This window comes from Vidua macroura, chromosome 13 (assembly GCF_024509145.1).
Source record: "Vidua macroura isolate BioBank_ID:100142 chromosome 13, ASM2450914v1, whole genome shotgun sequence".
Taxonomy (NCBI): Eukaryota; Metazoa; Chordata; class Aves; order Passeriformes; family Viduidae; genus Vidua; species Vidua macroura.
In genome coordinates, this window is record NC_071583.1 from 463854 (window position 1) to 478367 (window position 14514).

General features: G+C 52.1%; 1 protein-coding gene across 1 annotated transcript in view; it reads left to right on the forward strand.

Annotated features, from left to right (window-relative positions):
- PLXND1 (plexin D1) overlaps positions 1 to 13602 on the forward strand; it is a 71819-nt gene extending 58217 nt beyond the window's left edge. Inside the window, exons 27-36 of the mRNA XM_053989488.1 lie at positions 290 to 446; positions 650 to 753; positions 1729 to 1792; positions 2657 to 2691; positions 3797 to 3901; positions 4663 to 4826; positions 6220 to 6367; positions 9384 to 9524; positions 10331 to 10405; positions 11035 to 13602. Coding sequence (XP_053845463.1) covers positions 290 to 446; positions 650 to 753; positions 1729 to 1792; positions 2657 to 2691; positions 3797 to 3901; positions 4663 to 4826; positions 6220 to 6367; positions 9384 to 9524; positions 10331 to 10405; positions 11035 to 11151 — 1110 coding nt within the window. The 3' untranslated portion in view covers positions 11152 to 13602. The remainder of the gene's footprint in view (positions 1 to 289; positions 447 to 649; positions 754 to 1728; positions 1793 to 2656; positions 2692 to 3796; positions 3902 to 4662; positions 4827 to 6219; positions 6368 to 9383; positions 9525 to 10330; positions 10406 to 11034) is intronic.
- Positions 13603 to 14514: the final 912 nt, after the last annotated feature.

Sequence of the window (14514 nt, forward strand, 5' to 3'; positions counted from 1 at the left end):
TGACCCTTCCTCCTGCCTCGTGGTGGGCAAACCCCATTACCAAGACAACATGAGAGGGGGCTGCTGTGTTACTCCCTGTGTTCTCCCAGCTTGGTTAACAGAGCCCTCAGCCCCTGGGGCTGTAAAACAGTGCTTCTCGTGCTGTAAATCATTGATGGCCACATTAGTTCAGCCTGATTTCCATCAGCACAGGGCTTAGGGAGCACCAGCCAGAGCTGTGCAGACACCAAGCGTTCCTGGGAGCCAGCAGAACTAGGCAGGTTGTCCCTAACACAGCCTCTCCCTGCAGAACCTCAACGTCTCCTTCCAAGGCTGTGGGATGGACTCCCTGAGTGTCAGAGCCATGGACACAGACACACTGAGTCAAGTGAAAGAGAAAATTCTGGAGGCCTTCTGCAAGAACGTGCCCTACTCCCAGTGGCCAAGGGTGGAAGATGTCGACCTCGGTAAGGACCAGGTGCACGGGACCAGCCAGAATGTAGAAACAGGTGAAGCACCTGAAGTTGTGCAGCAGCTGTTGGTGCCTGTCAGAGCATGGGTGAAGCAGCACAGACAGGAGGACAGACATCAGGGCAGCCATTCAGTCCCAGACCCCCTGGCCCCTGCCTCCTTCGGGCTGGGGTCTCACTTCTCCCCTCTCTGTGTTCAGAGTGGTTCGCCACCAGCACTGACAGCTACATCCTGCGGGACCTCGATGACACCTCGGTGGTGGAGGACGGCAGGAAGAAACTCAACACGTTAGCACATTACAAGGTAAAGCTTCAACACCTCAGGGGAGCCCCAGCTCCTCAGAACCTGCCTGGCCTCCAGGGCGAGCTGTGGTTTCCTTCCAAAATGGGATCATCAGGAACAAGCAGAGAGGTTGCCATAGCTCCGTGAGAGCTTCCAGGGAATAGACATCTGCCCTGGCGAGAATCTCGTTAATATTGCAACACACAGAAACTAATTAACACTCTTCATGCAAAACAAGTTATTACTGACAACAGAAAGAGGGGGGAAAAAGCTCTTTTTCCCAAGGGCCACCAGCCTGGCTGATTAGTATCACTGTGCTCTTGATCCGCACTCTTGCTGAAATTGCAGCTACAACTGACAGTGCCTGCTCTGAGAGCAGGGGCTGGGGATACCATTGAGGAAGTGAGGCCGAAAACATGAGGAAACATGGTGAATCAGATTGTTTTCTTGATTCTTTTTCTGTTTAAAATTAAATGAAACCAGAAATACTTAATGATTTTCATATTCCCCGGTACGCCTGGAAGCGTAATCCTCCCTGGTGTGTAGCCGTGCCTGGAAAACAGAAGTGGAGCTGAGTGCTCATTGGCACGGTTATCGGGGCAGCAGCCGTGCCGCTGGCACGGTGCCCCCGAGCGCAGCGGCTGCACCAGCCCCACGGCTGCCACCACTCCCTTCTCCCGTCTGGGGAATGGCAAACCAGCACCTGCACAGCCAAACTCCCCTTCCTTTTCAAATTACCTGGTGTCGACACCCAAAAGTGCACCTTAGATACATGTGTTTGCCCAATTCCCATCGGGTTTGAGAACCTCACCATCTTGTAATTGTATTGAAAATTCCCTTTCCACATAACAGGGGGCAGGGCAGGGCAAGTTCAGGGGATGTTTGTGGCAGAACTATGACTGCACCAGCATCCCCCAGCTCCTGGGATGTCCACAGGACCAGGGAGGCACTGATAAGGCCCCTATCATCAATGCGTGCTCTTCCCTTCCTCCACAGATCCCTGAAGGGGCATCCCTGGCCATGAGTTTGACGGACAAGAAGGACACCACGCTGAGCAGAGGTAACATCTCGCTCCTCTTCCCTGCTGCTGATGACTGGGCAGGAGTGCTTGCATTGTCAGAGGGCTGTCTCTGGCTGGGGATGCTGGAAGAGGCTGCCAGCCCCCATTCCTGGGCGCTGTGGATGTGGGGGATCTAAACATGTGCTATCCAATCTCCTCCCTCTGCCTCATGGGGTGTAGGGTGCTCTCCCAGCCCTCAAGGTGTTTGCACCTTCCATCTCACACCCTCACTGGGAGCTGGCATACAATCTGTGCTGACAGAGTGAGAAAAAGGAAGAATCTGAAATCACTTGGTTGAAAAAGTCCTCTTCCTCCCAGTTACATATATTCAGTCCCTTGCCAGTGCATTTCTAGGTTTCAGGCTGTGCAGAGTGAAAACAAACCAAGTGAGACAAAACTCCACATTAAACAAGGAATTTCAAACCGTGTTTCCAGGCTGCCTCCAGAGAGCCTGACTCTCCAGGAGTCCTTTGCCTGCTGTGGCAAGGAGCTGCTAGGGACTGAGCTATCCTGATGCTGAGGCTCGGAACAATCCCAGGAGTGTGGGGCACAGCGGGGCATCACGGTGCAGGAGTGCCCCTGTGCTCACCCTGCTCTCGTGCCCTCTTGAGTCTCTCTTCAAACATCCCTTGGGAGACCTCAGGTCCCCCTTAAAGTACTCCTAGGCTACTTGCCACGAGCCCGATAATGCAATAAACAACCCCAAAACAAGGAGAAACGCTGAGATCATTTGTGGTTGAGAATGCCAGCTTGGTGTTGGTATTCTTGGGGTTCAGATGCCTCTTGACATGGAGGTCACCAGTTTAGATGGATTTCAGTTTGGGCCCCACAGCTGAGCCACTGTTTCTCTCTTCTTCTCCACAGTGAAGGATTTGGACACTGAAAAGTACTTCCACTTGGTAAGTATCCCTCTCTTGGCTGCAGGGGTGATGGCTGCATGTGGGGGCTGCTGATATTAACTTAAATTATGTCTGTGGGCTGTAGTGCCAGATGTGATGGACAAGCTGCATCAGGGCTCATTAGTTCTCTTCAGTAGGGTTCAAAGAGGCGCAGAAAGGTGATCTGTAGATAAGCTTTATCTGTAGATAAACTGAGGGACGTGATAAAGAATTACCAGGATGGCAGAGAAATTGCTGTGTCTGCTGGAGCTGCTGCAGCCACAGAGAGCTCAGGGGCGAGGTCAGAGCGTGGCACGGCAGGCACAGTGTCAGTGGTGGTGTCTGTGACACCTCGGCTGTCACCTGCTGGGAGCTCCTGGCATCCCGCCTGCTTCCCGGGCTGAGCAGCTCCGTGGGCTCCTGCTGCTGCACCGTGCTGGAAGTGCCAAGTGCTAAATGCCGCTAAAAGCTGTTATGAAAAAAAGGTGTTATGGACAATAACAATATTTTATAGCCTAGTTTGGGGCTTTTTTTTCTCTGCAAGCATTTCCATGCTCAAGTAGAAGCACACACGCACACACACACACACACACACACACATGCAGAGCAAGGAGGGAGAAGGGATGGGAAACCAACTGTTCACATGTGAAACAATGCCAAGATGGATGTCAGTTGCTTGCTTTGTCATTATAGAGAGTAATTCACTGACCTTACCAGTGGAATATTCATTTTTGTTTTGAAAAAGCCAGCATTCCTACATACTGTGCTTTTTCCAAATCCAAGCAAAGCTAGTTTCTGCAGAAGCCATGTGCACTGCTGCTGGGAGCCTGAGGTGCAGCCCAGCCCGGGGGGGCAAGCAGGCCGGCGTGCAAAGGAAGATAAATGGGTTCATTTCCTTCATCTAGGCTGAGAGAGGCAATAAAGAGCACAGGAGAAACAAATGTTATAAAAACTGAGTATTATAGATCACTTTTTTAAAGCCATATAAGGGTGTGTTTATAAAGCAATAACTGCTTTTTAATTGAATTTTATATGCAGTTGAAATTCTATGCTGAAAGTAAAATTTAGTGTGACGCTTGCAGGGAAGAGTGCTCTGACCATGTTTATCTGCTTTATCTGGGACCAGGTTCTCCCAACTGATGAATCAGTGGAACATAAGAAGTCTCACAGACAGAGCCATAGGAAGAAGGTTCTTCCAGAGATCTACCTGACACGGCTACTCTCCACCAAGGTAGGAGCTGGGCTGCCCCTGTTCTTGGCAGGTTGGATTGTTTGTGGTCTGTGGGGTGAAGCCTGTTCCGGGGAAGGAGCAGCTTGCAGCTCCCACTGCAGGGCTGGTTGCTCCCCAGAGGCAGTGGGACTCCTCTCCTGGATGGCTGTATCACGTTTAGTGAGGCTGCCAGGCTCCTCGGGGTCCCTCCAGCTTCCCAGCTCATCCTTGCTGCTGTGTGATGCCCCACATGATCTCCCTGCGATGGACTGGGGTCTGTGCAGACAAAAGGGATTCTGGCTGCCTCAGGGCTTGAGATGCAAAGCTGAGACCTGAAACCATCTCCTCAGAAAGAGATGCTGCTGGGACAGGAGATGGAGGTGCTCGGCTGTGAGAGCAAGAGAAATGTCTGTGTGATCTGAGGTCAGATCTGGCCCATGTTTAATCCCAGCATGGTGCCTCACTGAAGCAAAGATCACAGGGATGGCCAGCAGTCTCTGGTCTATTCTGTCTGGTGTACAGAACAAGCACAGATGTGAGATCCCAGCAGTAAGAAAGAAAATCTCGATGCCAAAAGAAATTAACCCCAAATGCAAGTTTATTATATCGCTATCCACAAACGAATTGTTCCCTCCCTGCTTTGGCATCCCCTCTCTCTTCTGACTTATCCAACTGGCAGCAAAGGGTTTCCCCTAGTGTGCAGCAGTCACAGCCCCTCTGCTGTTCTCCTGGGCCTGGGTGCTGCTGCTCTCCCCAGAGTGCACTGTGTCCTTGTCCTGCAGGGGACACTCCAGAAGTTCCTGGATGACTTGTTCAAAGCCATTCTCAGTATCCGAGATGATAAACCTCCCGTGGCTGTGAAGTATTTCTTTGACTTCCTAGAGGAACAGGCAGAGAAGAGAGGGATCACAGACCCTGACACTCTGCACATCTGGAAGACCAACAGGTTTGGAAAAGGAAATCCTTCTTTTCTTCCTTCCATCTCTTGGGAGCAGCAGCTGCAAAACCCTGGTGTCCTGGACTAATCATTAGATTGCTAAAAGTAGAACAGGGACTTGGAAAACAGGGAGGGTGGCAGAGAGGGCTGTGAAAGATGAAGCCAAACACAGGATTGGAGAGCTTTGAACAAATATGAAGCCCAGGGGAACAGTGAGCTGAAAGAGGAAACATGGGCAGACAAAGGGCCGAAAGAACTGGCACACACAAATAATGAAAGGAGAAATAGGATGATGGGAGACAGCAATAGAGTCAGCTTCAAGCACTGGAGATCTGAGACAGAGTCCAAGACCATGTCAGGTCTTAAAAACGTCATGGAAATTTTAAACCCGACATATTTGGATCCTTTTCATTTGGTTTTCTGCCTTTTCAGCCCTTTAGTGGCACTTTTCCTGCTCATGTCTGTAACCAGGCTGAGTCTCCAGGGTATTCAGGGGACCCTGGGAGTTGTGCTGTGACAATTCCTGCTGGTGAGCACCGGAGCAGTGGGACCAGATGGAGTGGTGCTGAGGCACATGAGCAGCAGGAATGGGGTGGAGGAGCCCAAAGTGAAGGGAAAATAGTGGAGGAGAGAAACCAGAGGATTTAAATGGACAGAGCAGGGAGCTTGGAGAGAGTGTCAAGGAGAGGCTCAGCAGTTTGGAGACTGTGGAGACAGGAACTGTTTCCAGCCCAATGTATGAAAAATAAAACCAAATTTTACTGGGAAAACAGGCATGCAGATACAACCATTGGGCAACAGATTTGCCTACCCTTTACTACCTTCACTGGCCTGTAGAGACAAGACACACAGTGGTTTTCATCTCTCAGCTGCTGTGGAGGGTAGGAAGGGTGAGCAATAGACTGAAACTGTGTTGTGACCAAATCAGCAGTGAAATAACTAAAGGAGAAAATGATGAGAGAACAGAAAAAAAGACAGATGAAATGCGTTGTGTGGGGTTCACTGTCAGAACCAGATGATGGGTTAATGTCAGGAAAGAGGGAAAAGGAGGTGACACCATTGCTCCAAACAGCAGCAAGTGGGGAAGCCTGACTCGACAGACCCACACAGGCAAAGCTGCTGGTGCCTCTCTGGGCCAGCAGCTGCTGGGAGCTGCTGAGTGTGTGCCTAGAGAAGGCTGTGCGTGCCAGGTCTTCCACCCTGAAAAAATGTCTTGAGGATGAAGGTGTGTCCCTGCCCCTCTATCAAGGCAGGGGTCTGTACCAGGGGTGATTGAATAGCAGAACCCATCTCCTCAGCTTTCCTCTCTACTACTCCCTTTCTATCATCGTCTTTTCCGCCCCTCTTCCTCTGGTACACAAAAATTCATCCCGTGTGTGTCCCCGGATCCTTCCCTTTGCAGCCTACCACTGAGGTTTTGGGTCAACATCCTGAAGAACCCCCAGTTTGTCTTCGACATCGACAAGACAGACCACATCGACGCCTGTCTGTCTGTGATCGCCCAGGCCTTCATCGACGCCTGCTCGCTCTCCGACCTGCAGCTGGGCAAGGTACATCCAGCGAGGGCTCCTGCTCAGGCAGTCACAGACGTGGGGCAAGCTGGGTGGGCAGGGCCTGGCAGAAGTCACCAGCCCAGCCTCCCCCCCTCCCATGGCCGGCTGGAGCTGTTGCTTGGGCTCATGCAGCTGAGTTTTTGTTGTCTCCAGGGATGCGTTTTCTCCTCCCTTCCCCACCCCTTTGTTCAGGCTTGAGCTTTAAATTTGCACCTCCTCTGTCACAAGCAGCCAGGGAGCAGGGACACACCGTCACAGGCAGGATGGACACAAGGCAGGGCCCCCAGCCTGGGGGGCTCTGAGGGTGGGGGAGACCAAGCACTGGGCTGTGTGCTCAGGGTTACCCATCAGCTCCATGAGCTGTCCTGCAGCCATGGCAGAGCACCTGCTCACTCAGCACCATGTCTGAAACGCTTCCTGACCCAGCTGAGCTGGTGCTGAAGCAGACAAACATTTTCTGCTGTTGTCTTAGGCAGGAGCATAACATGGAACACTGAGCACAGGGGGGGGCCAGTTCTGCTCAGGGCACCAATATGGGGCATGGGCAGACCCCACAGGGGAGCCCCACTTCTCCAGTCAAGGCTGGTTTAGGAGACACCAATGGTCCCACAAAGTAGCTGAGGGACAATGTAAACTCCTAGTGACAGGATGGAAAATGATGTAGCTCCAGGTGAAGCTGCAGTCATTTCTCTTGGTGATTTCTGCACAACCTCTTACCTAGGAGAGAAGCCCCGGAGGTGAGCCAGTCCTCTGAGAACACAGGCTGTGCCTGTCCAGGGATCACAGACCAGGTCTGGCCCACCTAGAGGTGTGAGTCTGTCCAGGGCCATCCCAGCGACAACATCCATCAGCGCGTGGAAGGGACTTGGCAAGCACAGCCACAGCTGGTGGTCTCTTCCCGTGCAGCACGTCCAGCCCACAGTGGCTGTGTCCAGCGTGGGGTTGGAGGCCAGTGGGCTCAGCACAGCAGTGGGGGAGCAGAACCTGCTCCAAGCAAGCAGAAGGCTGCATGAGCCAGGTCCCATCTCCCACCCTCAGGCCCCACACACAGTCCCCAGGGCTGGCCGGCAGGAAGACATCCCATGTGCATATTCTCTTTTCTCCCACTGCCTTGGCTGAGCACAGTGCTGACATTTGAAACTTCCTGACATAAAAAAGTTTTATTAAGAAATGCTGTAAATCACCCCCACTGCCCCCCCATCTCAGAGGCTGGTGGTGACAGTGTGTGACTTGGGGGACACCCTGCTGTGAGGGGGTGGGCACTACACCCCCAGCCCCAGAGCTGCAGGAAGCCTTTTTTGGGAGAGGTTAATGCTGGAGGAAGATCTAATGAGTGCTTGATTTTTTGTTTGTTTGGGTTTTGGTCTTTTTTTTTGCATGAGTTACGAAACACCTACAATTTGTCCTTGTCAAGTGGCAGATGAGGGGAAGAGGGGTCAGCTGGAGTCAGACAGCAGATGGAAACTCTTTTCTGGAATACAATAGTATAAGTGAATGAATTGTTGAGTAATGTGGGAAGAATAAATCCTCAGCATAAAAATCAGCTTGCATGTACACGCAGTGTATCACTGAGCATTTTCCAGACTGGATTCTTCCCTTGGTTTCAGCACGTTGCTCTTGATACTGCAAATGTGAGAGCAGACTCAGTCTGTACATTGACAGTGCACAAGCAGTTAAGAAACCAGTGCCCATCTCTTCATCATAGAGACAAATCCGACACAAATTAAAAAATAACTTAGGAAAGGCAGCATGGTTTTCCTTCTTGTTTCCAAGGAAAAAAAAATAATGCTATGAGCAGGCTCTCTGTAAGTTGGCCATAGTCTCACAATGCCTTGTCACTGGGTTTGAAAATAAACTGCTGTGGGATCTGGTGCCCGTTTCCTGTTTCCCCTGCAGCATTAGCCAAGATACAGATTGCAGCAGCAGATTGGAGTCACCCTGGGCTCCCCTATTCCTGCCTGACAGAGCCAAGTATGCTGCCCGTGGGCAGAACCCACCACTCCCTGCCATCAGCAGGTCCCCTCCCCTCTCCACCTGTCAGAGCACGGGGGAGCAGTCCCGCGCTGGATGCGGTGATCTCACTCCCTTTGGTGTCCCCAGGCCTGGGGCCGTTCCCCTTGGGGATGCAACACGAGGCTAGTCAGCCAAGTTCATTCCTGGGGTAATGGAATCAGGAGGGCAGGATTGCCTTGAGGTTAAAATTATTCACGCTGTGTTTGCAAGGAGGGCAGCAGGGTTGTGCCTCCACTGGTACAACTCTGTTGTGTGGCTGGGAGGTTAAGGCTGCTGTCTCCAAGCTGACATTAATCAAGAGAATTCAGTATTCTCTGTTAATTACTTTATGTGCACTCAATTTAGGCCAGGCAGGCTGGATTAGCCAATGCAAAATAAATCAAAGCTACATGAAAAATCCAAAAGCAACATTTCAGCTGACAAAGTTCAACTTGTGAGATAGCTTTGTTCTTTAGCTTAAATCAATGTGGCTGCTCAAGAAACCCCAGCAACTACGTGCAGAAGCCCTTCACTTGTTGCCAATTTCCACACACAGCACCACAGAGCCCAAGTGTATAGGTGTGTACACATCTGGTACAGGTGTGCTACCTCACCTGCAGAGCATCCCCTGGCAGTAAGCCATCCTTCCTGACCCTGGGCTTGCTTTTAGCCTGCGCTTGCTGCAAATTAAAGCACACACCCATCACCCCCTCCTCCAGCATTGAGCTGACATTCAGCTCATGCAAGGGCAGCAGGATGGTGGTGTGTCTCCACAGGCACATGGTGCCCATCCACAGATCCTTGATGTGTCTCAGCCCTTCTGCCATGAGCTGTTCCGTGCCTCGGTGTCCAGCACCGCACTCCTGCCCGGTGACAGCTGGGACCAAAGGCAAAGCTGGTCCCTGCACCCAGCTGTAGCTGAGGTCCCCATCTGGTGTCAGTGCCTTGGTCTGAAAACAGGATAACATTTTCAGCTGGGAACAACCCAGTGCCTGAGTTCAGTGTCTCTCCCTCGCTCTAGGACTCCCCAACCAACAAGTTGCTGTATGCCAAGGAGATCCCCGAGTACCGGAAGATAGTGCAGAGATACTACAAGCAAATCCATGACATGCCCCCTCTGAGTGAGCAGGAGATGAACGCCCACCTCGCCGAGGAGTCACGGGTAAGTGGGTGGAGAGGATGGGCTTGAGTCTGCAGGCTCAGTGTCCTGCTGGAGCCTGGCACCAGCAGGGAATGCACACAGGCTGCAATCAGCTACTGCTTAGATACTGGAAGGAGCACACAAGAAAGGATATTTTGCCTGAAACTTCCACACAGAAACTTCATCTGACCTAATTCCAAGCATCTTCAATTACTGCCAGAGCTGCAGTAAACACCCATGAGTTTGCTTGAGCCTAACTAGCTCTGGCACCACTGGGAGTTGAGAGCAAAATTCAGTGCCAAAAAGCCAGAAAGTTTAGACAAGGATTTCTGCAGTCCTGCAGCCACCCAGCCAGCTGGCTCCCAGGTGCAACTGCCAGGGACAGCCCCGAGTCCCAGGCAGCCAGCCCTGGTACCAGCCTCAAGAGCTGGCAACCACATTCCTGATCAGAGTCCTGCCAGCGATGCACCACAAGTTCCTCAGAATCAAACCTTCTCCCCAGGGTGTTTTAGCTTTGGGCACCAAGCAGGATTTTTCTATTGATATTCTGCAGCGCAGCTGGTGCACTGCCCCCTCCTGTGAAATGGCTTTGGGCACAGAGGGATGTGCAGTGCTGCCCAGCGTGGATATTTACAGCTGGCTTTAAAAAGACCAAGACCCATCCTGATGCAAGCAAATGCACCTTCCTTAAAAATCCAGCAACATAACATGTCACCATAAAGTCAGGCACAGCCTGCTTTTACCATAGTCAGTGCCTGCTGGCTGGGCTGGAACTCACGTGCTCCATCCTGCTAATATTCTCCCCTCTCTTTTCTGTCTTTATAAAGAAATACCGAAATGAGTTCAACACCAATGTCGCCATGGCCGAGATATACAAATACGCCAAGAGATACCGCTCCCAGGTGAGTGGGTTTTACAGCACATGGGCTCTGGCCTGCCTGGTAAGGGAGGAACCGTGGCTGCAGTAACCCCGCAGGCAGACACCTGCATCCAGTCCCACAGAACAGGACTGCTGGGGTGTGCATAATTGCAGTACATATCTAATAGATGCACCTACTCTCTGTCCCTTGGCTGGCAACTTCTTGGAAGAGAAGGCTGGCTATTCCCAGCTGATCTTAGTGGCATTTGCCTGGGCTGAAGAAGGGCTGCCAGATGTATAGACCCTTCCAGGAGAGCAAAACATGCAGATAAGATTCACCCCCAAATTAACTTGCACCTGCTGTCCCTGCCCCACTGAGGCAGTGGCCCTGGCTGGCTCCTGCCCCCCTGCAACCTGTGGGCTGGTGCTGTGCCCTCAGCTCTATTACAGCAGTGCATTTTTGTCAGGTATCACTCCACTCCGAGCCCTGACCAGGGATCCTAGGAGAGCAGGAGTGCCAGGGGTGAGAGCACAGGGGCTGTGGGGCTGGGTGGGCTCTCACCTTTGGAGCTCTGGCTGGAATTTGGGCTCCATTGGTCTGGTGGGGTGAGCTGGGCTGGCAGGTGGGCACCCCACACTGCTCAGCACCCTGCCTGCCTGTGTCTCCCACAGATTGTGGCCGCCCTGGACGCAAACCCCACGACAAAGCGCACCCAGCTCCAGCACAAATTTGAGCAAGTGATTGCTCTCATGGAGGACAACATCTATGAGTCCTGCAGTGAAGCCTAGGCTGGCTGCAGCCCTAGAAGTGACCTTTCTTGCAGCACAGTGCCACAAGGGACCCTGCCTTCAGCTGCAGGCATACCTTGGTCATACTCAGACCAGCCTCGTGGAGGGGGTGGGCCTGGCCATGGCTACAAGTTGCCTCACTTCACAAGAAGCCACAAGACACCTTTCCAAGCAGCTAAAACTCTTCTGGTCTGCACTGTGGCACCCATAATTTATTTCCTGTTGCCAGCCAGAAATGGAGGCATGACCCTTGTGGCAAGCTCCGTTCACCACTTTCCCCTCGGTCAGCACTCCGTGCATCCCTGGTGCGCAGTTCCTCGGGACGGGGCTGCAGAGGCTGGAACAACAGACACAAAGCAGAAGGGTCACCTCAGGGAGTGATGACCACAGACAGCAAAGACCATCATAGCCTGAGCTCCCACTCCATCCCTCCAACATCCTTGGTTTTCCAACATCAGGGACTCTTTATCAGCTGTTCACTATCTGCTGCATTCTGTGTATATTTGTGCCTTTTAATTTTTGTACTGTATGTGTAAACATAACCACTCCTCCATCTGAGACTTGGGCAACACAGGGAGCTCGAGGCGGAGACAAAGCAGTTGCTTCCCAAGCAGCTAAGGCAAGGTGAAAGCACTTTATCCCCAGTGGAGACAGCTGTTTGGGAGCTGCAGGGAGCCCAGTCTGTGCTAGCACGGGAAGGGCTGTTCTGCCTTTCCTGGGCTCTCGTGTCTCGTGCGTGGCTGGAGCGCAGCAGGGAGGTGGACATTGCACCAGCCAGCCAGCCGGGGTGCAGCGGGCAGGGGAAGGACCCTGCCCGCCACGCTGGCTCCACACGTCCATGGCACTGCAGCACCTCAGCCCGGTAACACCGTTCGTGCCCGTGGGGCCTGCTGCCAGCCCTCTGACAGTGGCCTCGAGCCACACGCAGGGCAAACACCAGATAGCATTGTCTGTGCCTCTCCCTGTGACCATCACCAGTCATGAGGCCAGTCCTGCAGAGGTGTCTCCTAAAGCAGCTTATTCTGCTTGCTTTGGGCCCTTTTGGGCTTATTCTGCTTGCTTGTGGCTGGTACCTGAGAGCAGCCGAGACAGTGGGGCTTGGCTGCATGGCCAGCCTGTTTTCAGCCCTTAAGGGCAGAGGGACTGAGCCCAACCACTGCCAGCCCAGCTGTGACACAGGCCAGCAGAGCATCTCCAGCACCCAGAGCTGCAAACTAAGGTAGAGAGTGTCCCAGCTCAGGCTGGGGTCACTGAGAGGGTCCCAGGGGCAGACAAATGGAACTTGCCCAGGACTAGACACCCCAGTGCCACCCTGCTGACCCAGCCTGGTGGCCTGTTCTCCCTCCTGCAGCCTGGGGAGCTGTGACTGCTCGGGTGGCCAGGGGCTGGCTGCAGGCAGCACCACGAGTTCAAACCAGCGCTCCTGCACGGACAAAGCTCCTGCCCACGGGCTGACCACCACAGCCACCACGGCTCGAACGCCACACAGGAAGGAAACACAGTTACTACCTCACTGCAGGAGGGTGTAAGGGAAGCCTTTGGTAGTCATCCAGCTGGCTAGCATGCAGTCTGGCTCTGGATGACTTTGTCCACCAAAACTCCTGGGTGATTCACTGCCATGGACAGGTGGTCTCCATTCCATCATTTCCAATAGTGCCACATTTGTCAGAAACCAGAACATCAGAGTTGTGTATGTGTACATAGATATCTATTTTAAAACAAACAGTAGACTTTATCCAGTATGTTAAAAGGTGGGGAGGGAGGGGAGGGAAAGGGGAAGAACAGAGGTTTTTTTAAGAGAATTACAGAAAAAGTACTTACACTGTGGAGGTCTCAATGTCTTTGCTGAGGATGTGGCTTCAGAATAGAAACTCTAAGAATGTAGCTGGGCTACATTTTATTTTGAAAGTGATTTCACAAAAATTTCTTGATGTTTTTGTCTTTTAGAAACTGTGAATAGCTGCCAGAGATGTAGGCAGGCCCAGCACAAGAAAGGCCAGGGTGAGAAGGACCAAGGTAGCAGAGAATGTTGAGCTTGGCTGGAGGCAGGGAAAGGGCCATGGAGCTATAGCCCCATGTTGTTTGTTACAGGGAAAGGATACAGGTGAGCCAAGAGTAAGTAGAGTTTGCCTCCAGGTGCTGTGGCTGGGCCATGTATTGGGGCTATTGTTTTATTATTTAATTTTTTTCCAAAGCAAAAAAAAAAAAAAAAAAAAAAAAAGGAAAAAATGAAAAAAAAAAAAAGAAAAAAAAAGTAGTTGCTACAACCATACAACCATTTAAAGGAACAACTTTAGCAGAGGGTTTGTAGTGTTGCCTTGAACCTCCGAGCCCTTTGTAAGATGTTTTTAACTTTGGCACGTGTTGTGGGTGTAGTGCCCTTACCTGCTGTGTAGTGGAAGTGGCAGACTCCTGGCAAAGCCTATCTTTGTAATAAAACAAGGTGCTGAACCTATGGAGTGCAGTTCCTGCCAAGCACACGGGGAGGACACACGTGGATGACACCTGCACAGACAAGTTTTGCACATGCAAGACACACCATGTGTGGGGCCAGCAGCCCAGTGAGAACAGGTTTGTACCCCCCCCACACCACTCCCACAGCCAATGCCCCAGTTCCTTCCTGGGCCAGGCACAGGAAGGGACAATCGGCCTGAGGACAACAGCACCTGAAGTGACCAACACTGTGCACATGCAGAGCAGTAACCCCACAGAAGCAGCTGCTGCCAGCTGCCAACCTGTTCTCAGTTTTGCACCTCACCTCTGTCAGGTGCCTCCCTGTGCCAGACTTGAGTCTGCAGCTTCAGCACCCCAACACCAGCTGTGGCCCAGGGCCCTTAATAACCATGGCATTGCTAAATCTTCCCCCTGCCCTAGTAAAAGCTGTGCTTTCCAGACACCAGAGGGATTTCCTTCTTCCACTAGGAAGTTGATTCTTTGCAAAGCTAAATCCAGCCATTACATTATTTGGCCTCTCTCAAAGCAAGAGAGCTTTGCATTTCACACCTGGTGGCTGGTGAGAGGGAGGACACAGCCCCTGCCTGGTGCTGTTGGGGACATTGCCACACGGGTGAGTGGTGCTCTGTGAGGCCATCCCCATCTGAGAATCCAGTGAACTCTGCTCAGTTACTGCTGCCACATTGCCCACCCTGTCCCTGGGGGGACATGAGTTCCAGTTCCTTTAAAGATGGATCAACACACTCAAGGCTGAAGTAAGGGAAGTTAGTTTGCTCAGCTCTTGCTTAAGCCCCAAAGCAAGGCCAGGAGCCTTGGAGGGCAATGGCAAGGCCAGTTGCAGATTAACAAAATCCTCTTTAGAAAGAGTTTTACTTCCACTTATTTTCTCCCACCCAGGAGGACTGTAAC